Below are 25,372 nucleotides of genomic sequence, written 5' to 3'. Positions count from 1 at the left end.
CAGATGGCAGAGCGTTCCTAATAACTTACATGCTGCTAAGAGAAAAAAGTCTACGTACAAACAGACCCCATTAGTATCTGGGAACACCTATCGAAGGATAACCTAGCTACACTAGAAAGAGTGAAGGCCATGTATCTTAAAACAGGGCAAAAGACGCTCCTTCGAGACTAACCTACGAGCTCACAAAACAACCGTCCTATATAGAACTGCGATTAAAAATACCATTGCCTGCTACCACACAACACCAAGTTTTATATCAAGGAGTGCAGGATAAAAAAAAGCGAATATATGGATAGATTTTTAATAAATAGACGACATGATGGCGGCAGAATGGATGAATTCTGACTGCGAACTGCGGCGTACTATAACGTGCTTCTTATTAAACGTTAATGAAACCATTGAAAAGGGTAAGCTAAACAAGATGACTATGGCAGGCATATCAAGACTATTTATAAGGAATGCTGTGAAGCAGCAAGGGACCTCTAGCTTCATTAAATTCAGTCCACATGTTTAGATGATGTCGTTTTGGAAGACAGACACAAAAAGATTCATTAACATATACAGATTAATGCATCAATACTAGAATTCAGTACAATAATTAATTAAGAGAATGTTATGTATCAGATCGCAAAGAGATTAAACCATTCTGCCATTCTATTTCTATCCCACTTCAAGCAATAAATATGATAGATAATAACTTACTTGCTCGTGAAAAGCATCCTGCTGTAAGAACTTCATGGGTTCGAGATGGGAGTGGAACTGGTCTATCACAGTCAACGGCTTCCTCAGGAGATGTTCTGAAACATACAACAAACCAAGTGTAACAAGAATTACAGTGTCATTGCCGTCAGGACTGGATTTAGGAGTAGGTCGACAAAAAAGTAAATAACAATTAAAACTGAAAATATTCACAAGTTAAATATGTTCAAATTTGACGACAATAACTATTAATAATAATATTTATCACGCGAATTCTTTACATGGTGCATTTCCAGTTCTCACCCTAATAGAATAGAGCAATACTAGGGGAACCGCGAGAAATCTCGCATGTTCATAAAGTATGTGGTGGATGTTCCGGAAGCTACTTTTGGTTTTACTATCATTCTTTTCTTAACTGATAATTACTGCATATTACAATGACCTAAAACAGGCGCCCCAGCGGCCAAAATGTGAAGTGGACAACAATGATGGCGCGTATTTTCCTACAGCAACAGTATTTTGCAAATCGCACACTTCGTACAATGTTTTAAACTCATTTTTTAAAAGAAAATGTCAATATTTATGAAATGAGAGTGCAATTCGTCACTGCTAATGTCTATTGTCTTTCTTTTGAATGTTCATTTGTCACGATCGGTTACTTCTAAGCGCCGCAAAAGGGATCTATACTACTGAAATGATACTGTATATAAGGAAAGTCTTCTTAAATTAGAATATATAGAAAGGATTTCTATATTAAATTTTAAGTATCATGCTAGGTATACAAAGAAGTTTCAGTCGACAGCACACATAATAAATCATATTTTCCTAATTGTACTAATGATGTTTGGGTCTTCAGACCATAGACGATAAAGCTCTCAATGACACCGTAACGTTTCTTCGTAACTGATACATCCTACATCTACTCTAAATCTCTGGCATGCCTTGGTCTTATCATTCATATATATAAGAAAGATCTTCTGGAGACTCAGATACAATAAGAATATCATCGGCAAATCTCAGAATTTTGATTTCCTCTCCTTGGAATGTGATTCCTTTTCCAAATTCCTCTTTGATTTTCTTTATCACCTGTTCTATGTAAACAATGAAAAGGAGAGGGCACAAACTGCGGCCTTGCCGAGCCTAGATCAAGTGAAAAGTACGATATAATTTGCGTTCTGGTAGTTTGAGATAAACTTTTGAAGTGAACAGAAAATATACAGTATATAATTGTATTTATAAAGATGGAAGCTGATACGGAACGACAAAAACGAGGAGGCAGACAAAGCCATAATTTTAGTAAGTTGTTGCACAATGGAAGTGATAAGGATCAAGTGACCACAGAACGAGCTATTGTGTAGGCAGCTGAGTTCCGGGTCAATACAAGGCGCTGTTAACCTGCATTTAATTAGTCTTGTTAAGGTCAGACTAGGTGATGATATAAGCTCAGCTTCGTTCTAATGTTATCGTCAGATCTTAATTAACACATTCCTAACGTAATGAAACAATTAATCACTACAAACACGGCCTGGGCTTGGGATGGGCTCGAGAAAATAAGCCGGAGAGTCGATTTTTTCTTCTTAACCTGCTCCGCAGCTTACACCACGACCCTCCTTCGACCCTCGAACGGTCCAACTCTGTGGTATCAGTAGACTTTGAACTTTTAGCTCCTTAAGAATCAACTTCCAGACTTCTAAAATACCATTCTAAACAGCTAAAAATAGAACTTTACGGACCAAAAACGTGTTTCTACCTAGTCGAATTATGAAATGCAATTAAGTAGTATTAAGCATTACTCTCCACACTGACAAAAACAGTAACAATTACTGTGCTTGGAAACTGTTTTATTGTCTTAAATTTTCACATCAGGCAAATGCTGGGGCTGTACGTTAATCGATGATGATGATGATGATGATGATGATGCTTGTTGTTTAAAGGGATCTAACATCCAGGTCATCCGTCCCTAGTGGTACGAAATGTAATGATAATTTAAAAGTCCAAAATGCATCCACTGACCAGAATTCAGAACGTGATGATGAAGAATGAATGGATGAATATTAATTTAAAATAATCAGCAGATCCAACTCACGATACTGAAGGTTAAAAATAACTCCAAAATCGATCCGGTGACTAGAATTCAAAAAGACGACATCGAACAATGATTATGGATTTAGAGCAATCAGTGGATCCGACCCGCAATGCCCCACCTTCCCAGAAACTTAATAGTATTGCTGACCAAGGGACTGCTTACAAAGCACAATCCTGAATAGATGATATTTGTTGTCTTAAGAGGTCCAAACTCCAGTTAAACGGCCCCTCATAATGGAACTTATCGCTAGTGAAGTAGAACCATGGTATTTATCATGTAGCGGTACTAATCAAAAGTAGCGTAGAATTACGCTGTTCCACACATTATGGTACTACTCACAGGTAACGTAACGCGCGAATGTAAAGCAGACCTATGATGTTTCTCACATAATGACGCCACTCATTGGCAACGCAAACCAATGGTGTTCCCACATAGGTGTACTAATCACAGGCAACGCAGACCCACGGTGTCTCACACATAGTGGGTACTAATCAGAGGTACTAAACCCGCAGTGAACTAGTCTCTGCTGCTACTAATCACAAACCTATTGTGTACCTAACATAGTGGTACTACTCGCAAGTAAAGGCGACCCATAATCTTCCCCGCGTGATTATACTAATCAAAAGTAGTTTCACGATTCTAATACAATCATCCCTTGGTCGCCCCTTTGAGTCGCCTCTTACGACAGGCAGGGGATATCGTGCGATAATTCTTCGTGTGAGTCTCCCATCCGTAGGGGGTGTACCTTAATTAAGGCCACGGCCGCTTCCTCCCCACTCCTAATCCCTTCCCTATGCCATCGTCAACATAAGACATATCTGCGTCGGTGCGACGTAAAGCAACTTGCAAAAAAAAAAAAAAAAAAAAAAAAAAAAAAAAAAAAAAAAAAAAAAAAAAAAATCGAACCCAATATTTCCTGAATGCAAGTTTATAGCTGCGCGACTCTAACCGCACAGCCAACTCGTTCGGTCCTCTGGAACCAATTGGCCTTTCTGATGGTTTGTATGAATGAGATCTAATTAATAAAATAAAATATCCATATAACTCACAATTAATTGAAAATAAAATAAACAAAAGTCCTCTCTTGATACACACACTCAATAACACGACGATCAATAAGCCAAGTTAACTCGAAATGGCGTCAGCTTTTATACCCGAGAGGAAGGTTCGAGACGGCTGTGGACTAAAACCGGACACACCCTGTCATTTTACTGGACAATTGAAAAGTTACAAGAAGCATGTGATTGGCAGGAAAATAAATACATGAATTTTTCTATTGGTTGAGATCCCAAGTTGGCGGGAAGAGGAAGAAGTGCTGCCAACTGTGATACACCAGAAAACAAAAGAGATACAGTCAGTTTAGAAAACCGTAAAATAACACATTACTCTATCACTTTAATAGTGACATCTGTTGACCAACGTCCCAACTTCTTGCACTAGTTGTTTCAATTTTTATGTGATAGATAGCGCTCTTCAAGGCGCTTCATTTAAATGCACGGGGTTGAGGTGTACCTCCCGGTACAGTTTCTTTATTTTCTCATGTTATCCCTTTTTTTAATCCTCCTCCTCCCTGTTTGTGGGTGCTGGAGTACTGCAGCACCCCCGGAGTCGGCGCCCCTGTTCAACGGAAACTCCCAGGTGTCTGAGTTCCAAGTCGTAGGACGGTTCGTAGATTAACTAACAAATTTCGTGAAATGGGGGAATATCAACGTTAACAAGCGAAGAAGGCGACTTGCAGTCCTAACAGAAGAAAATCTTGACGACATTGGACAACGCCTGAACAATTCTCCTAAGAAATCTCTTAGTCATTTTTCTCAGCAAATGGGAATTTCTTGCGGTTCCGTACAAAGGGCTAGGAAGTTACTGAAGTTAAAACCACAATGTAATGCGGTGCAATAACTTATACCGCGTGATCCTGTGTGGCTACGATTAGACTGACCGAATGGATTTTGAATTAAGTGCTTGACGGAGGAATCTATCCCAAGTTTATTCTCTTCTCACACGATGTGTGGTTTTCACTTAAAAAGTGGATACGAAAATTCTCACAACAGTCGAGATTGGAGTGTCGAGAAATCTGCTCCATAAGGAACTTATTTATGACAAGTATTTTTAGGGTCTGTACTACGAATGTCAGATAAACAGCCAGATACATAAGCTGTAGTTCTGCAAACTAGAAGTTAAATATTTCTTTAGCGTACTACCAACGGATTTTAACTACGGTATTGTTAGGCGGAAGATGTAGTAACATTTTATTGCGCGGTGGTATACATGTTCCCTGGTGTTTTCATTTGTTTAGCGCTATTCCGTTCGAAATTGTATAAATATAGTCCAATATTAGATTCTCATTAGACTGCAGTGTGGAAGTTCAGGTCAAGAAAAGAATTAGGACTGAAATCTACATATATTCTACGAAAGTTTTTAAAAATTAATTAAATAATGAAACTCAACATTATTGTAGAAAATTTTAAAAACACTCGAAGTGTTTCCTGGACGCAAAAGGTAAGATTCGGGTTATGTTTCGTATCAATTTTATCAAATAATTCCTACCACAAGATATAACCTTGTTTTATGTCTAATACTAATTACGAGGATACGCGTTACGGCGAAAGTAAAGTTTATATTCGTAATCAATGTCCCCGTATGCGGCGGAGGATTAATATTATTATTACTGATTTTGTTGTTGCTAATTTAATAAGTAGTTACTTTATTTTTACCAAGACAATTTTAGAATATTAACCGGCAAGCATTTATCTCACTTTAGTGTAAATACTTAGTAGTTTGTTATGAAGTCGAAGAAATGTAACCTCCTTAACGACCTCATTCGACGGACGAATCGCAATGAACGTCATCGTATACCTTTACTCCATATTATGAGAGCCACGGAGAGATTTGGAATAGAACCCAAGCTTTTGGCACGCATTCTAGTGATTAGGAAATGTGTAATATCACCTCTAGTATCCTGCCGACTAACATTTAGAATGTAAACATTTTTTCGACTACTGGGATTCGAACCTATAAATAACGGCGTAGCAGCACAAAGCAATGATGCCGTAATGACTAAAGCTACATAAGAAACGTGTAGTTTTAATACTTTAGGCATATTGTCAGTGGCAAGAACTTGCTAGCTTGGGAAGTCTTTAAAAATGCAGCTGGACATAGATTGCATTACAACTTATTTTTCGTATAGCATCCTGCAGATGTAGATTCATTACGATATGCAGCTATCTGGATTCTTACAGCAGCGTCCTCGATAGGAGCGAAGTCCCAGACAAGAGCGTTAACTGCCTCTCCAACTTCGGCATAGCTAAACTAGAGAATATAAACTAAAGTTGTAGTACGCGTTTTCAACTTAACTTCCAGAAATGTGTGCAAACTGCCGGATAAATTTAAACCGCCTTTTAACCTGGCTGTCTTAGAGCAGGCCCTCAGCCTCGCCTCAGGTGCGTTTCTGGATGGTCTTGTATGTCCATACTGTTCACTTTATTTCAATATTCAGTAATTCTAAACAATTACTTCCTGATTAGATAATCCGTAATGTATTTACAGTTTTATTCCCAAGTTTTGTTGAGGTGTGTTTATTGCGGTCCTCGCCGTTCTTGGCTCAATGGTGAGAATAACATATGGGGATAAGATCTTCCACTTGACTCGGGCTAGAGAAAGTCGAGCTTAACAGTGACAGGCGGGATATTGCGAAGTGCTCTAGATTCAAGTTCCCAGAGCACAATAGCGACTCTTTGTTTGTTGTGATGTGAGTATCGCGTGTCTACACTTCATTAGGGGTAAGACAGGCAGCGCTCAACAATCACTGTTCGTGTCAACAGAAGAAACTCGCACATAAAACAGATGGAATTATCTGCTGACGTCTTTTAATCTATGTCAAATTCCGACCTGGGAAGGAAATCCACCTTCTCGAACTCGAAGAACGCGATGGGTTTGATTCATTTGCTGATTAATATTACTAGGAATTATTAGACATTAGATCTACGTTGATTTCCACAATAACAGAACCTTCTTTCATATTACCATCAAACCTATGGGTGATAAAGAGATCTGCATAAATATTATTACGTAATAAATAATCTACTTACCAATTATGTAACCCATAGTGACATCATCCGGCAGACGAATCTTTTCACCAATACTGATGAACTTGCCACCACTGTAAAGAAAGACATTCTCAGTTAAAAAGAGGAAAATCAACTTGTCAATGAAACAATTTTAAAAATACAAAATGTTTTTTATGGTAGTTTAAGATCTAGGGCTTTGATTCTAACTTCAAGTAAAAGAGATAATGAGTTGGACTTGAAAGAGGTAAACGAAAAATGAAGTTTTTATATAAAGCAAATTCATTGGTTGATCTACTGCTCCCTTGAATGTATTAGGATTCTTATTAATAATAATATAAATAATAATAATATTGGAACATAGAAAACATAACATATACAATGCATAAGAGGCTATTTATATTTTTGGGATATTTATACAGTATGGATTACAACAGGTTAATGACACAGATCTTCAAATATCTTTCGAACAAGAAGTAAACAACAACCTGAATTCATGAAGTCAAGAAAGATTTGGAAAGAAACAACATAAGGGAAGAAGAAGCAACAGAGAGATTTTTTAGAAAGAAATTGTTAAAAATGGAAGGATTCCAAGGTCGGGAGGGAAAGAAAACAGGCTCAAAATGGTTCGATTAGAGGAGAAGAAAGGACAATGAGCAGATGAATGAATATTGGAGGAGGAAGAAGGAACAACAAAGGATGAACCATTGAAATTGCCACGTGGTCTCTACAAGACCCTAACGGAAAAAAGAAGCAAGAAGAATAATAGTGAAATTCAAAATCAAAGTGAAATACCTTCGCTTTCACTAAGAACAAGAAGGAAACTAGGTACGCTACCGAGACATTACGCAGAATAGCATCAAAAGCAGGCTTTCAGATATCAATCGCGAAAAAAAAGTATGTGCACAATTTTCGGCAAAAGTGCAAGAAAGACAAAATTGAAATAGCATATGGAACAATGTCACAGGTACCTTCTTTTAAATGCCTTCGGGATTAGACAGTTCGGTCAATACAAAAAGGACCTCAAAACTTCAGAGGGCATTTAGACTAACAAGGGATCACTTCAAAAAACGAGTTACGTCAAGCTTTGCTAAATTGAAACTTAAGAAATTGTTATCCTAGTGCAAGATCTATATGCGTCAGAAACCTTAACTTATGTAATTCTAAGATTGCAGATATTGAAAGACAAGAACGCAACATTAGGAAAGTTTTTGGCCCCACACAAGAAAATGGAATTTGGACCAAAAAGCGAACTGCAGACCTCAATAGTCAGTGGTGTACGGAAGAAACGTGACATTTTTAGGATAGATAACAATAGACTCACAACAAGAAGATTCACAGTAATAAATTCCAAAAACAGGAAAATAAATTGGCTGCAGGAAACTAGAGGAGACATGACTGAATTGAACATCAGGGAAGACATCATGAGAAATCGCAAAGTATTCAGTACATCAGTAAATAAACCCACATTGATGGTGAAACCTAGCAGCAAGACTGGTACAAAGTGGTCAGAAGAACGGAAGAGGCAACACAGTGAGTTCATGAAGAAGTTGTGGAAGAATAGGAAGGCGAAAGTCATCAAGCCAATACACCAAGTTCCAACGCGCTCTACGACTGGGCATTATGAAATAATAATAATAATAATAATAATAATAATAATAATAATAATAATAATAATAATAATAATAACTGGAGAAAAAAGAACGCAAAATTGTGAGAGGAATCTTGGGATAAAAGTACAGAAATGGAATCCATCAAAAGAGATCCGACGAGGAAGTCTACAGCAAAATAGAAAAAATTACCGACACAATCAGAAAAAGACGGGCACGGTTTTATGGTCATCTGAAAAGAATGGACGGAAGAAAGTTAACTAAAGAAATCTTTCACTTTTTTGATTCAAACCCCAAAACCACAATTCCCTGGTTTAGAAATACCAAAGAAGACTTGCAAATGCTACATATCTCAGCTGAAGACGCCCTTAACAGAGATCTCATCCGCAAGAAAATATTGACGAACGGGCTAAACCGAGACGAGCAACCGAAGAGAAGACACGGTGCCCCTTGGACAGAGGAGCGCAAGCAGGCCCACTCACAAAGAATGAGGGAAATTTGGGCTCTAAAGAAGGCCAAGTTCAGTGTCAAATGCAACAAGACTTAACGTGGTCCTTGATGGCCCCAGCGAATTTATATATATATAATAATAGCAAAGCATATCCGTAGAAAAAACAACATTTATTACAAACATCAAGATTGCTCCAAAATTTTTGGCAACAGATATTGGTCCTGTGGAAAGAGTAACGAAATTCAAATATCTGAGAGAAATAATTCAAGAAAATGGTTTAGACAAATCTGCAGTAGAAGAAAGGGTACACAGGATGGAAGGAGAATATCGTCGTTGCCGGGACAAAACCTCCTATGTGGTAATATTTTTGGAGATATACTGACCCGCAGATAGCCTACATAATTAAGAGCAAGAATGCCTTGACAATGTTCACACAATATTGCACCTTAGATGAGAGAACATTAACGCCCAAAGTTCGAAACTAAAATATTTCACATAGGAGGTTTCGACCCGGCAGCGACGATATAACAAAGTGTCTATCTAAACATCTTAAAATAAGGCACTACACTACAGTGGTAAAACCGGAATGCTTACATGCAAGTGAATACCTGGTACTAAACTAGAGATTAGATAAACTTGAGGTACTAGAAAGGAGAATCATGAGAAAATCTTAGGCCCTGTGAAAACAACAGAATTATAGAAATTAAGATCTAATGATGAAATATACGGGGACATAGTAAACATGACAGAAACCATAAGAGAAAGGATATTGCAATTTTTCGGACATACTTACAGAATGGATGACTCCAGATTAACAAAAAGGATTTTCAAGTATCTTTGGGACAAAAAGGCAACAACTAGCTGGATTCGAGAAGTAAAGAAAGATTTTAGAAAGAAATAATATAAGAGATGAAGAAATTATGGACAGAGAAATTTTTAGAAAGAGGGATAGTAAGTATGGAAGGATTCCAAGGAAGATTGAACAAGAAGCCTGGTGCGAAGTGGTCCGAGGACAGAAAGAAACAGCATAGTGAAAGGATGAAAGAATATTGGAAGGAACGGAAGAGAAAACAACAAAGTATGAAGAACTGAATTGAAATTGGCACGTGGTCCTTAGCAGGCCTCATCGGAAAGAAGAAGAATAGCAAGCATCAAGACAGCTCCCAGAAATCTACAGGTCAATCAGGGCAAAATAAAACGGGCAGAGAAATTCAAATACCTCGGCGAGTGAATAGAAACTAATATTTCTGAGAAAGAGGCAATCAAATCAAGAATCAATAGGATGGAAATGGGCTACCATCTCACCGAAGATATCTATAACAAACGGACAATATATTTCAAATCGAAGCTTAGACATGACTGTACAGTAATACGACCTGAAGCTCTATATGCAGCAGAATGCTTCTCAATGAATAAGAATGGTCTGGCAGAACAGCTAGAAACTAAAGAAATGAAGATTCTAAGGAAGATCTTGGGCCCAGTAATGGAAAATGGAGAATAGCATATAGGAAAGGACACAATCATGAGCTATATCTGCATATGGAGAAAATAACACACATTATTAGGAAAAGGACTTTTTTCTATGGCCACTTAATACGAATGGGACCACAAAGATTGCCCACTCGAATAAGAAAACTAAAGGTGTCTGGTTCACCGAGGTTGAAAAGGATTTACAAGAATTGGGGATCTTACGTGATGACATCTTGCAACGTGAACACTTCAAAGAAGAAACTTGAAGATGTGCAGAGTTTTCGAACAAAACCGACAATGAAGACAAGCAAGACGTGGACAGAAGAACGGAAGGAAGCTCACCGAAGAAGGATGCGGGAGTACCGGGCGAGTGTTAGAGCTCAAGACAGAAATAGCGTGGTCCGTAATTGGCCGAAACGAAATAATAGTCAATTATAAATTTCATGAGGAAATCTCAGATCCTTCTGAGATTAAGACAGGAGTCAGTAATGAGAACTTGGAGGAAAACCATAAAGGAAGAAGGTATAGAAGGTATCTATTTGGGTACAAAGAAGAAAAATGTGAAGGTGGATTGCTTAGCATTCGTTGACGACATGGCATTGTTAGCAGAAGATAAAGAAGCAGTCCAGATAATGCTTGAAATATTGCATGAAATCACAGAGAAAGCTGGACACAGGATCTCACACGAAAAGACAGAGTATGTAGAATACAAACGTATAATAACGTAAAGCATCTGGAAACAAAGTATGGGATAGTTAAGAGGTTGGATAAATTTAAATATCTTTGTGAATGGAACCAGCCGAATGGGCTTGATAAAGGAGCAAAATAAGGAAAGGGCCAGAAAGATGGAGTTAACCTATAGATTAGTACAGAATAAATACAATAAAAGAACGATATCTTACAGAGCAAAGATCAGACACTGTACCAAGGTTATAAAGCCAGAAGGACTTTAGAGTTCAGAATGTCTGATACTGAATAAGAAAGGGGAAATTGATGAGGTGGAGAAGAAAGAATGAAACATCTTGAGAAAGATCTCAGGTTCCGGAAAAAGAAAGGATGGTACATGGAGGAAGAGGAGAAATGAAGACCTATACAGACAAACAGAGAAGATCAGACACCAGACGTAAGAGGAGACTGAAGTTGTATGGACCTCACAAGAAGGAACGAGAGTCGACTAAACAACATCATCAAATTAAAAGCAACTACTAAATGAAAAGACCTGAAGGAAGTTGGCATCAATCTAAAAATAAATCTTTAATAGACAAATGCTTCGAGATAAAATAGATAAATTGAAGGGGTTCCAGGAAAAACAAAATGAAAAGTCCAAGAACATGTGGTCGGAGGAGGGGAACAGAAACCACAGCGAAATGAAGTTGTGGGAGAAGAACAAAGGACTAACCAGCAAGTCAAGTGTTTACCGTGGCCCAAAGTACGCCAACATCAAAGAAATATAATGATAATGATAATGTTGTGTGTTGTTTGAGTCATCAGTCCATAGACTGGTTTGATGCAGCTCTCCATGCCACCCTATCCTGTGCTAACCTTTTCATTTCTGCGTAACTATTGCATCCTACGTCTGCTCTAATCTGCTTGTCATATTCATACCTTGGTCTACCCCTACCGTTCTTACCCCCTACACTTCCTTCAAAAACCAACTGAACAAGTCCTGGGTGTCTTAAGATGTGTCCTATCATTCTAACTCTTCTTCTCGTCAAATTTAGCCAAATTGATCTCTTCTCACCAATTCGATTCAGTATCTCTTCATTCGTGATTCGATCTATCCATCTCACCTTCAGCATTCTTCTGTAACACCACATTTCAAAAGCTTCTATTCTCTTTCTTTCTGAGCCAGTTATTGTCCATGTTTCACTTCCATACAATGCCACGATCCACACGAACGTCTTCAAAAACATCTTTCTAATTCCGATATCAATGTTTGAAGTGAGCAAATTTCTTTTCTTAAGAAAGCTCTTCCTTGCTTGTGCTAGTCTGCATTTTATGTCCTCCTTACTTCTGCCATCGTTGGTTATTTTACTACCCAAGTAACAATATTCATCTACTTCCTTTAAGACTTCATTTCCTAATCTAATATTTCCCGCATCACCTGCCTTCGTTCGACTGCACTCCATTACTTTTGTTTTGGACTTATTTATTTTCATCTTGTACTTCTTACCCAAGACTTCATCCATACCATTCAGCAACTTCTCGAGATCTTCTGCAGTCTCAGATAAAATAACAATATCATCGGCAAATCTCAAGGTTTTGATTTCTTCTCCTTGGACTGTGATTCCCTTTCCAAATTTCTCTTTGATTTCCCTTACTGCCTGTTCTATGTAAACATTGAAAAGGAGAGGGGACAAACTGCAGCCTTGCCTCACTCCTTTCTGGATTGCTGCTTCTTTTTCAAAGCCCTCGATTCTTATCACTGCAGACTGATTTTTATACAGATTGTAGATAATTCTTCGTTCTCGGTATCTGATCCCCATCATCTTCAGAATCATAAATAGCTTGGTCCAATCAACATTATCGAATGCCTTTTCTAGATCTACGAATGCCATATACGTGGGCTTGTCCTTCTTGATTCGATCCTCTAAGATAATAATAATAATAATAATAATAATAATAATAATAATAATAATAATAATAATCATAAAGATATGCATCTCTCCTCCTACCACCCGTCTTAACAGACAATCTCCTCCTACTTTCAATACTAGTAGGGAAGCAGTCGAGTCAGTCAACCAATTCACAGTACCTACTTAATTATTGTCTAGCTCAGTGTTAACTGACATGCTCCACGAATTTGCTGCGGCTGTCTCGGCCTCAGTTCTCAGGAATGTGGTAAGACATTAATATCTGGATTACAAGCAACAACAGGTTTCTTATAAAAAAAATATCCTGAAGCTCGGTTTCAGGTAAAACCGCAGAAAGTTGACTGTCCACGTCTTCTGTATTCGAAGAGAAAGTCGATCGGCGGTGAGGTCCAGTGATTATCATAAGTCGTTCACCTGGCCGTAAGGAAACCGCACAACGAAACAAGAAATAGAGTTGCTCAAGTCAGGATAGTGATGGGATAATCGAATAACCTCCATCCGATTATTTAAATAATCGAATGAGTTTCAAGTACAATTCAGTTTTGCCGCATAGAATATTCGGATGCGTCATTAATCAATTTTTTCGATTTAAGCATGTCGGAAGGATAATCGATTGAAATAATCGAATAGACGCAGTTCCGAATGATTAATCGAAAAAATAATTGAATGGCAAAATTCACTATTCGATTGCCTCATTCATTCCAATGGAGTTCCGAATGAATAATCGAATACAATGAAATAATCGAATCGGCAAATATTTTGTATTCGATTATCCCACCACTAAGTCAGGAACTCTCAACTTACGAAACATCCGAGCCTGGCATTATTTCCACTTCCTAAAGCCAAGCTTCTTCCGATCACTTAATACGTAGGCCATCCAGAAATGAAGTTTCCCTATTTCTTTTCTTGCAAAATAAACATATTTGACCGGGAAATATGAGCATGCGCGGCAGATCTATGACGTAGTCCCGCCTGGTGTCAGCAGCGTAGCAGCAGTGGCTCGTATTCTTTCTCCCGCCTGTGATAAAGTTTCTACGGAAATTGCAATGTGCCATTCGAAACAAGGGGTGTGGAATGCTCCGTGCAGGTGTTTGATCATCCATCGCACAGTCCTGATCTTGCTCCCAGTGACTTTCATCAATCTTTACACCTCAAGAATTTCCTGTTCTCCGACCAGCATTTTCACACGGACGAAAAGTTGAAGACCAGGTAAACAACAGATATAGAATCTACCACCTGGGCGACAGCCATATATGAAGATCTACCGAGCGAGTTGGCCGTGCGGTTAGGGGCGCGCAGCTGTGAGCTTGCATTCGGGAGATAGTGGGTTCAAACCTCACTGCCGGCAGCCCTAAAGATGGTTTTCCGTGGTTTCCCATTTTCACACCAGACAAATGCTGGCGCTGTACCTTAACTAAGGCCACGGCCGCTGCATTTTTTATTCTATCCTTTTCCAACTTCGGTGCATTAGTGCTACGTTAAAACAAGTAGCAGTAAACAAACAAACAAACAGAGCAGGTTAATTTCGAGGCATTTGAGCCGCAGACCGCTTTCCAAACCTTATGTTACTTGCCCGATCCGAATTTGGATGAATATTACGAGTTAGAGGATTTGTTTCTATCCTCATCTTTATTGTTTTGAACACGAACCTCTCTATCACGGTCTGTCACTCTCGGACGCCAGTTTTCGGCCACGCTGTATATTTGGACATTGGAGGTTTTTCTAGTTCTTCCTAACAAGCATTTGTCTGGTTTTGGGCGATGTTTACAACCATATTAAACTGTGACAACAACAAATTTCAGCGTGTTTTTACATAGAATATCTGTAAGATGATATGTTCTTTTTCCTTCTTCTCACTTTTTTTTTTTTTTTTTTTTTTTTTTTTGCTAGTTGCTTTACGTCGGACCGACACAGATAGGTCATATGGCGACGATAATATAGAAAAGGCCTAGGATTTGGAAGGAAGCGGCCGTGGCCTTAATTAAGGTACAGCCCCTGGTGTGAAAATGGGAAACCACGGAAAACCATCTTCAGGGTTGCCGACAGTCGGGTTCGAACCCACTAGCTCCCGAATACTGGATACTGGCGGCACGTAAGCGACTGCAGCTATCGAGCTCGGTCACACTGTTGTTAACTCTAAAATTAAGACATAGATAGTTTAAAGCATAGACATGTTTCCATCTTTTGGATGATCACCAGTACATAAAAATTTTATAAAACAAATAAAAGATAAAGACATTTGTGTGCAAAGTTTATTTTAAGAGTTATGTTGTCTGAATGCGATCTCCTTTTGTGGAAAAGTTCTTGCGTGTTTCTCGTCATTATTGTGAATATTGTTATTAAGTTCTTTGTTTTTGTAGATAAATAACAGAAGTGTGTTGACTTATGCGCCTGTTGTCTTAGTACAGTTCAATCGGACCAAGGTTGATGAAAGAGCTATAAAATCGTGGCTCCGTGGAATGGAATCTATAAGAAGAAAATCTAATAGAAGTCGTGGCGAATATAAGAAATACTCCTAGAAATAATATGCATTATTTTGCGTGAGAGCTACCTCTACAACACGTGGGGTTTAAAAAAGCTAGGAATTAAATAAGGACAGGAGCACTGTGACCATGAGGCCGGGACCAGCAGTCCGCACCACGCGCGGTGGATAGTTTGTTGAATACCTCTGCGGCATGCATCATAAATTTTTGTAGAGACTGGGACAGAGTGGGGGGGTTCAATGGACACGCGTCGGCCGCGCGACCACCAGCATCATGGCCGTCGAGAAGTAACAGTTCGCTGCGAAGGCCAGGAGATGGCAGCACAAGTCTCCACAGTACCCCTAGCATGGGAGAAAGGCGCGAAATCAGTGAAGTACTCAGGGTTAGCAAAGTTTCGTCACGAGTTCGCTTCCAGCTTGCCGCAGATTATGAAAACAACCGAGTCCGTTTAAATAATATGCATACCGGTACGTCTAATACACTATTATGACTACAGTCCGCTAGCCTCTTTGAAAGAACTGCGCGCTCCTGCCAAATACCTCTGTGTTTATATCTACTTCAAACTTGTAGCTCAGAAATAATAATAAATAATTATGTTATTGGCTTTACGTCCCACTAACTACTTTTTTACGGTTTTCGAAGACGCCGAGGTGCCGGAATTTTGTCCCGCAGGAGTTCTTTTACGTGCCAGTAAATCTAATAATAATAATAATGCTATTTGCTTTACGTCCCCCTAACTACTTTTTTGGTCTTCGGAGACGCCGAGGTGCCGGAATTTAGTCCCACGGGAGTTCTTTTACGTGCCAGTAAATCTGCTGACACGAGGCTGACGTATTTGAGCAGCTTCAAATACCACCGGACTGAGCCAGGATCGAACCTGCCAAGTTGGGGTCAGAAGGCCAGCGCCTTAACCGTCTGAGCCACTCAGCCAGGCGCCAGTAAATCTACCAACACGAGGCTGACGCATTTGAGCACCTTCAAATACCACCGGACTGAGCCAGGATTGAACCTACCAAGTTGGGGTCAGAAGGCTAGCACCTCAACCGTCTGAGCTACTCAGCCCGGCAGGCTCAGAAATCATTTAAAAAGCGAATGTAATTATCGTCGGTGTGTTCACCTTCGCCGAGTCCATTATTATCTCACGTAACCTACCCCTGTGCGTGGGAGTGGTAGAATAACACCCACGGTATCCCCTGCCTGTCGTAAGAGGCGACTAAAGGGGGTCCCAGGTACTCTTAACTTGGGACCAAGGGTTGGCGACCTAGACGCCCTTAACTAAGTCCTGGCGATGCTTCCACTTCTATTTTTTTCCCTCTCTGATTAGTGTTAACAAAGGATAGTTGCCCAGTTGTATTTCCTCTAATAATCACCACCACCACTATCTCAGGTAACCTATCTTTTGGCATTCGCCTCATCTGACCCCACCATCGAACCCATTCCTAACTTAATCTTAACCTCCTCTTATCGAGTGCCTCCTCCCATTTTTCCGACACGTTTGTACCTGATCAAATATCTGATCAAAAATTAGATGTTGGCTTTTCCGGCGTTTGCTCTATTAACCAGCGTTTTATCTTAGGTCTGACACTAGACTCGTCAGAGTGGGATGTGTCAGATCCTACCCACTGACGCTGGGTGTATGCAGGTGAACTTATCAGAAGCCTATTTAAGAGGCACAGTGTGATAACTGCATACGAGAGATAAAACTCCACAATGGAATTAATGCCCGCCTAGCAATTCCAAATGAAAATTCTAAGTTCCTGTGGAGGGAATTAGATATTTTTCCACCAATAGAGCATAATGCTCCATGGGAACTTAGAATTAGAAATTAGAACTTAGAATTGCCATGTTTGTACCTGCAATATTATTGTTTGTTATTCCAACTTACCCTGAGTCCATTCACTCCCGTAAAAGTCGACCTCAATGTAACTACATCGAACTAAGAACTCATTCTGCCATCAATTTTTTCCTGGCGCTATTTCTTTCACATAAATGCCTTTAAGTGTCTAGAATAACCTAACTTCGATCCACCTAATCCTTCAGATTGGCCAACATATTTTACTCTGATCCTCCCTCATACGCTTCATGTGTAGAATGAGGCTGAATAATAAGAGGCAAGTGATAGGGAAACCAGGTTTGTAGAGACACCTTAAACTATGGAAAGCTTAGTGAAAACAAAACTGATTCGAATATGACCGGTGGGTTGGTTATAAATAAACTAGAAATACGCCGTAGATGAAAATCAACGGGGTTATACAAATATCATGGCCATCTATATGATTATTCCCTAAGCCCACTTTCGAAGGTGCCATACAGGTCGCATGACTGCCAAGCTAGATGTTGCTATTTATGCAGAAGATACAAGCTTACTCTCCTTACCGTTACTCTATGGCCATTGTGAATGTGCGTGTGAATTCTGAATTGTTTAGTTGTGCTTGCGCGCTCACATATAAAACTCTCTCTAGGTAAGAGAAATGCCAATGTATCTCTAAAACTCTTTAGACAGGCTGTAACTGTAGGTTCACAGAACCAGAATTAGGTACGTGACCTTAACGATTTGAATAAGATTTATGATTTCCTCTCATACACAGCAAATTCTATTTTAAATTATACAGGATGAAGCGAAATTCGCGCACTCGGGCGTCGCAGCGCAACTCCTCACATGCCAGCAATTAAAAAAAAAAAAAAAAAGTCTCATAAAAGTTGGTCCTGCGAGTATATCAGGCAGAAAAAGGACGTTGAAGAGTGGCAATTGGCAACACTGTAACCACATGTAGGGTAACTACCTCTGTCAGCACATATTATTCGTGTTGTGCAGTTGGTGCAGTGGATAGAGTTTTGGTTAGCATGCAAGAGGTCGAGGCAAGTCCGAAAACCTCTCCCGGGTTTGAACCTGCAATCCTGGGATCGAAAGCTTCAATATTAAGGAGTTCATAGATATGCGATATATTATAACCTCTCTCCCGTTTTCCAAGAACGAAGCAGTCATTCACCATATAATCCAAACTGAAAAGGGACTGTATTTAAAAGATGCCATTTCTAAAGGAATGCTAACAGTTTTTATAAGCTCCATTGAGTTATTACAATCTGACCGTTGACAGTCACTGCTACCTCACTGTACTTGACACGGCGGTCCATTGTGACAATGTGTCAGATTAAGAACACAAAGTGGACGGACCTTGCTTGGCACGCGGGTTACCTGGAGAGGACAACACACACCTGTCCACAGACACAAACAATAAGTTGGGATTGGTTCTACGACCTTAAGAAATATGTCGAAGTAATATGGCTCTACAGAGCAAAGAAGTCGACAGCCTTTCCCAACGCAACTTGCGAGCGTTGTATTTCACAACTCCTCTGTTGACAATGATTTCCCTGTTTCGGTGAAAATATGTGGGTTATATGGAAAAAGATGTGCTGAATTCAAAATTACCGACCGTTTTGGCCTAACACGTACAGATTTTATGTAATTATATATTTTATATACAGTGTGACCTAAAAGTCCATTAACATTTGACGAGGTAATACTTCACGGAATATTGGAGGTAAATAGATAATAATTGACACACATGATTGGCATGACATGGGTTTTTCGACACCAAAATAAAGTACACAAAATGACCAACAGATGGCGCTGGACAGCAACACGTCAATGATGCCACATGAGACCCGTGCACGGTATATAAAAGGAGCTTTCGTAAGAGAGGGCGTCAGATGCACCTGCTGAGCCACCAATCCCGTCATTCTTGGCCTCCCCGATCCCCCGACCGCAATCCGTGTGACTACTGGTTGTAGGGTTATCTGAAGTCGCAAGAGTACTGCGATCGTCCGACCTCATTAGGGATACAATTTCTCACCATACCTACGGATATGCTGTACAGTGCTGTTCACAACATTGTCCCTCGAGTAGAGGTATTGCATGTTGAGCATGTGTTATAAAAACCTCGATTGTTATGCTAATTATTTCTTGTATATCGTATGAAGCGCCATCTGTTGGTCATTTTGTGTACTTTATTTTGGTGTCAATAAAACCTCATGCCATGCCAATAATTTGTGTGAATTACTCTCTCTCTACCCCCAATATTCCTTGAAGTACTGCCTCGTCAAATGTTAATGGACTTTTGGGTCATCCTGTATATCAATGTTTGAGATTTAATGCAAATTAACGAAATTTGAATTCATTTTATCATGTTTCGATTTTTTTTACCTGGCATAAGAATACATGAACAACGCTAATATTAGTGTGCTGAATTCAGTGGAATAAAAACAGAATGCTGTATAATGTACCGTTTACAAGGTATCGATACAAAAATACATCCTACAATCCTTATCTTAACGCAAATTTATGGAAATTTGGAATTTTTTTTATCACAGACAATAAAACCGCCAGTCATAACAATTGCTGGAATACGTGATATTGTTGTTTTTTGAGTTATCAGTACATACACTGGTTTGATGCAGCCCTCCGTGTCACCCTATCCTGTGCTAACCTTTTCATTTCTACGTAATTATAGCAGATCTGCTCTAATCTGCTTGTCATATTCATAGCTTGGTCTACCCCTACCTTTCTTACCAAATACACTTCCTTCAAAAAAACCAACTGACCGGGCGAGTTGGCCGTGCGCGTAGAGGCGTGCGGCTGTGAGCTTGCATCCGGGAGATAGTAGGTTCGAATCCCACTATCGGCAGCCCTGAAGATGGTTTTCCGTGGTTTCCCATTTTCACACCAGGAAAATGTTGGGGCTGTACCTTAATTAAGGCCACGGCCGATTCCTTCCAACTCCTAGGCCTTTCCTATCCCATCGTCGCCATAAGACCTATCTGTGTCGGTGCGACGTAAAGCCCCTAGCAACAAAAAAAACCCAACTGAACAAGTCCTGGGTGTCTTAAGATGTGTCCTATCATTCTCTCTCTTCTTCTCGTCAAATTTAGCCAAATCGATCTCCTCTCACCAATTCGATTCAGTATCTCTTCATTCGTGATTCGATCTGTCCATCTCACCTTCAGCATTCTTCTGTAACACCACATTTCAAAAGCTTCTCTTCTCTTTCTTTCTGAGCTAGTTATTGTCCATGTTTCACTTCCATACAATGCCACGCTCCACACGAAAGTCTTCAAAAACATCATTCGAATTCCTATATCAATGTTTTAAGTGAGCAAATTTCTTTCCTTAAGAAAGCTCTTTCCTGCTTGTGCTAGTTTGCATTTTATGTCCTCCTTACTTCTGCCATCGTTAGTTATTTTACTACCCAAGTAACAATATTCATCTACTTCCTTTAAGACTTCATTTCCTAATCTAATATTTCCTACATCACATGCCTTCGTTCGACTGCACTTCATTACTTTTGTTTTGGACTTATTTATTTTCATCTTGTACTCCTTACCCAAGACTTCGTCCATACCATTCAACAGCTTCTCGAGATCTTCTGCAGTCTCAGATAAAATAACAATATCATCGCCAAATCTCAAGGTTTTGATTTCCTCTCCTTGGATTGTGATTCCCTTTCCAAATTTCTCTTTGATTTCCTTTACTGCCTGTTATATGTAAACACTGAAAAGGAGGGGGGACAAACTGCAGCCTTGCCTCACTCCTTTTTCAAAGCCCTCGATTCTTATCACTGCAGACTGTGTAGATAATTCTTCGTTCTCGGTATCTGATCCCAATCACCTTCAGAATCTCAAACAGCTTGGTCCAATCAACATTATCGAATGCCTTTTCTAGATCTACGAACGCTATGTACGTGGGCTTGTCCTCCTCCTTAATTCGATCCCCTAAATTCAGACGTAAAGTCAGGATTGCTTCACGTGTTCCTACATTTCTTCTGAAGCCAAATTGATCTTCTCCCAACTCAGCTTCAACTTGTCTTTCCATTCTTCTGCAAATAATACGTGTTAAAATTTTGCAGGCATGAGATACTAAACTAACGGTGCGGTAGTTTTCACACTTGTCAGTACCAGCTTTCTTGGGAATAGGTATAACAACATTCTGCCGAAAATCGGATGGCACTTCTCCTGTCGCATACATCTTACACACACCTTGCCATGCTGGTTTCTCCTAAGGCAGTAATTCAAAGGGAATGGCATCAATTCCAGGTGCCTTGTTCCTATTTAGGTCTCTCACAGCTCTGTCAAATTCTGACCTCAAAATTGGGTCTCCCATTTCATCAGCATCAACATGACATACTATCTCGGAAAAAATACGATGGAGGGGGGGGGGGGGGGTGTAAGACACCCCTAGATGAAAATAAAATACAACGCCAATGTTATATTTTATTGGATGCTTTGTATACTGTAAGGAATGCGGACACCGGTATTGAATTCAGTGTGTTAAAATTATTTACAATCACCTATAACATCTGGGACCTCGGAAAAGTTTACCCTCGCCTGTTAAATCATTTTCTAGCAGATCTTCAAGGGGTATCAACATTTAGCGAAATGCGATCAAAATTATGATATTAAGGAAATGATGATGAGGCCACTGTGAAAAATCCCTACGAGATACGGGGAAATGAAAAGCAAATTTGAGCTCAGCACATCTAAGTTAGGTAAGATCACATGTTAATCCTCTTACCGGAGAAAATTTTACTTTATTTTGCAGGCTTGTATAATCAGAGAGAAAAATTCCAGACGGGAGGAGTTATTGGTCACGTAATAAGAAACGAGAATGCAGAACAACTGCTATAAACGTAGGCTCACTAAATGCAATAAATGTAGTGAAAGAACGAATTCATGCTCAAGCTTCCAATCAGGAGCAAGTTCAGATAGAACTTCCTTGTAATAACTTAAAGAGAAGAGCCAAAAACATCCCCAGGTGAGCTCATCATAGTCGATTCGAACAGCATTACCGAGAGTTGTATCCGGTATTTTATGTCATTTGCCAGAACGGGAAAACTTAAGATCTTTTAGAAGGGAACGTAGGGGATATCAATTACCTGAACAGAAAGCGCTGAGTGAGTTAACGGAAGCGTACAACCGATATAGAAAAAGAACGTTCCGTGGTTTTGAATTTTACCACTTTTAAAGATGAAGAAACGATTTTAGAATATTTAAGAACGCTGACTCAACATTCCACAGTGTGAAATATATTTATGCAGTATGTGAAAACGTGTATATCTGGTAATAAATCCCTCATCCCGGGAAAAACCAGGTAAGTCACCTTTTTAATTTTTTAATTTTTGCAGTAACCTGCTAAGGTGAAAGCAATCTATCCTTTGAACAAACAAGATAAGTCATTTCGTCATAATACTGAAGACATAGCCAAAATTATACTTCGAGATTAATCAAGAATACAAAACAGTCATCCGTAAAGAACCAGATAAGTTATCTTGTTAATAGCAATCAATCAATCAATCAATCAATCAATCAATCAATCAATCAATCAATCAATACTGATCTGCATTCAGGGCAGTCGTCCAGATGGCAGATTACCTATCTGTTGTTTTCCTAGCCTTTTCTTAAATGATTGCAAAAAAATTTGGAAATTTATTTAACACCTCCCTTGGTAAGTTATTCCAATCGCCAACTCCCTTTCCTATAAACACATATTTGCCCCAATTTGTCCTCTTGAATTCCAACTTTATCTTCATATTGTCATCTTTGCTAATTTTAAAGACACCACTCAAACTTAATCGTCTACTAATGTCATTCCACACAATCTTTCCACTAACAGCTCAGAACATATCACTAATTAGTCGAGTAGCTCGTCTCCTTTCTCCCAAGTGTTCCCAGCCCAAACTTTGCAATATTTTTGTAACACTACTCTTTTGTTGGAAGTCACTCAGAACAAATCGAGCTGCTTTTCTTTGGATTTTTTTCCAGTTCTTGAATCAAGTAATCCTGGTGAGGGTGCAATACATTGGAACCAGGTAAGTCAGTTTGTGTTATGTGTAATACATTTTCTGTAGGTATTGTGGACGTAGACATTGTCTTGTAAATGAATTTACAAAGCTGCCTTTGTTAACGAGAGCTGTTAAATCTTATTAGCTAACAATACACAAATGTGACATACACACTTTGGGTTTGACTGATCCACATCAGAACATAATGCTTGTTTCATTCACGACTCAAAGCAAATACATCATTCATTCTTGAATTAAACAAAATCCAACCAAAACCATTATTTAAAAAAGTGTAAGACAGAATGGTTTGACAACATTTGGCGAATCCGCGATTTTGTATTGTTTAAAAACAAAAAATAATGCTTCCCCTGAGAACTTTTTAACTTTTTGACTTACCTTGTTATTCCCTGGGCTGAGTGAAAGTCCGGTGAAAATAACGTACCTGATCGTTATGGGATGAACAGGTATTAGGGGAACTTCTCTTCGGATTAAGTGGTTGTACGGAAAAAGGGTCCGGGTTAAAATATTATTTTGAGAGTATGTGCCTAGAGAAACATGAGCGTGAATCTTGAATATGAGTGTTCAATATTCTTGCGTAATTACAATAACTGGCGCTATTAAAATGGGTTACATAATTAACCTCTAACCCACTATAATTTGATGAATAGATTACTTCAAAATTACTTTCTTGAGCGCATGAATAACATCACAAAATACAGAGGAACCTCCATATCTCGAAATATAGAGAATACCGTTTTTGAGCATGCGTAACACATGATTGAGTCATATGTATCTACGGACTTATACTAAATGCAGTTTTCTTAACTCGTACTTTACGGCATCACTTTAATTATAACACTTATCATAATAACTTTTTAAAATACAGTACATACAGTAGTGAAACAAGAAACATCTCTCGGTTAACACATTTGGACAAAAAATCCCTTAGTCTCTTCTGTTTGTTACTGTTAACCTTTTCCTCCCTTCACGTTGAAACTTCTCGTCAACACCACTCAGCCAAGATTCGTAAATGGATCTTGTCTTCTGCAACTTTGGGGGTTGCTTTCGTACGTGACCGATAATGAATTCACACCGAAAAACAGCAAGGCTTCGCCGATATTCCAATCACTAGAAGTTTTAGGGTTTCGGTTCTCGTCATATTAGCTCCCAGCATCACTGTAAACCCTTTCTTTACTTGTGAACTGTTCCTCACAAAGTACGAATGCTGTACTGCACAGTTAATGTTGTACAAAATTCCAGTTACAGAGTATTTTTTTGCTTCAAGGGAGGAAACGTTTGCTTCGAGAAATCGAAAAATTCGTGTAACCGATTTTCGAGTAATGCAGGTTCGTCGAGATTCGACTATAGTACACCCTTCTTTATAGACTCCTGAATAAGCGGTGTACCAAATTTATTTTGAATGCAATGATTTGGTATATGACTTGTGACCACTCTTATTTTCCAAAGATCTGCTTGTTGTTGTTTTTTTTTTTATATCATCTGTACAGACTCCTTAAAATTCGTCCTCGATATCATCGAACGCCTGCCTTGCAAGTGGAGGGACTGTCGTGTGCCTGCTCGCTGCGACCATCATCTGGAATATGAATGGCTCGACACAGCTATAAATGTGAAGGCCACCTCATGCATATTTATGCGAGAGCAACCCGCATGCTCCTGCACGTAAACCTGAATGGTAATCTAATAACGGAGTGATTAATACCAACAGCAGTGATTGGATTGTGCGGATGTGTCGTGCTGAATAAGAAAGCGCACTGGTTTGATCACGAATGTACAGAGGTGTTCACACATATTAATAATGTTATTGGCTTTACGTCCCACTAATTACTTCTACGGTTTTGAGGAAAATGATGCTCGTTGCTTAAAGGGGCCTAACATCGAGGTCATCGGCCACTAATGGTACGAAATGAGACGAAATGGAATGACAAATTAAAAGTCCACTGACCCGAATTCAAAACGTAAGGACGAAAAATGAATGGATGATATGAATTTAAAACAATCAGTGGAACCGACCCGCACTGTCTCGCATTCACACAAACTGACGTAAAACAATAGTATTACT

General features: G+C 39.2%; 1 protein-coding gene across 1 annotated transcript in view; it reads right to left on the bottom strand.

The window, feature by feature from the left end:
- LOC136884806 (fringe glycosyltransferase) overlaps positions 1-25,372 on the bottom strand; it is a 335,211-nt gene that overhangs the window by 13,304 nt on the left and 296,535 nt on the right. Inside the window, exons 8-9 of the mRNA XM_067157097.2 lie at positions 6,874-6,944; positions 703-797 (exon numbers count right to left, since the gene is read on the bottom strand). Coding sequence (XP_067013198.2) covers positions 703-797; positions 6,874-6,944 — 166 coding nt within the window. The remainder of the gene's footprint in view (positions 1-702; positions 798-6,873; positions 6,945-25,372) is intronic.

The sequence above is a fragment of the Anabrus simplex genome, chromosome 13, assembly GCF_040414725.1.
Source record: "Anabrus simplex isolate iqAnaSimp1 chromosome 13, ASM4041472v1, whole genome shotgun sequence".
Taxonomy (NCBI): Eukaryota; Metazoa; Arthropoda; class Insecta; order Orthoptera; family Tettigoniidae; genus Anabrus; species Anabrus simplex.
The sequence above is the reverse complement of the archived record's forward strand: the minus strand, read 5'-3'. Positions and strand labels throughout refer to the sequence as shown.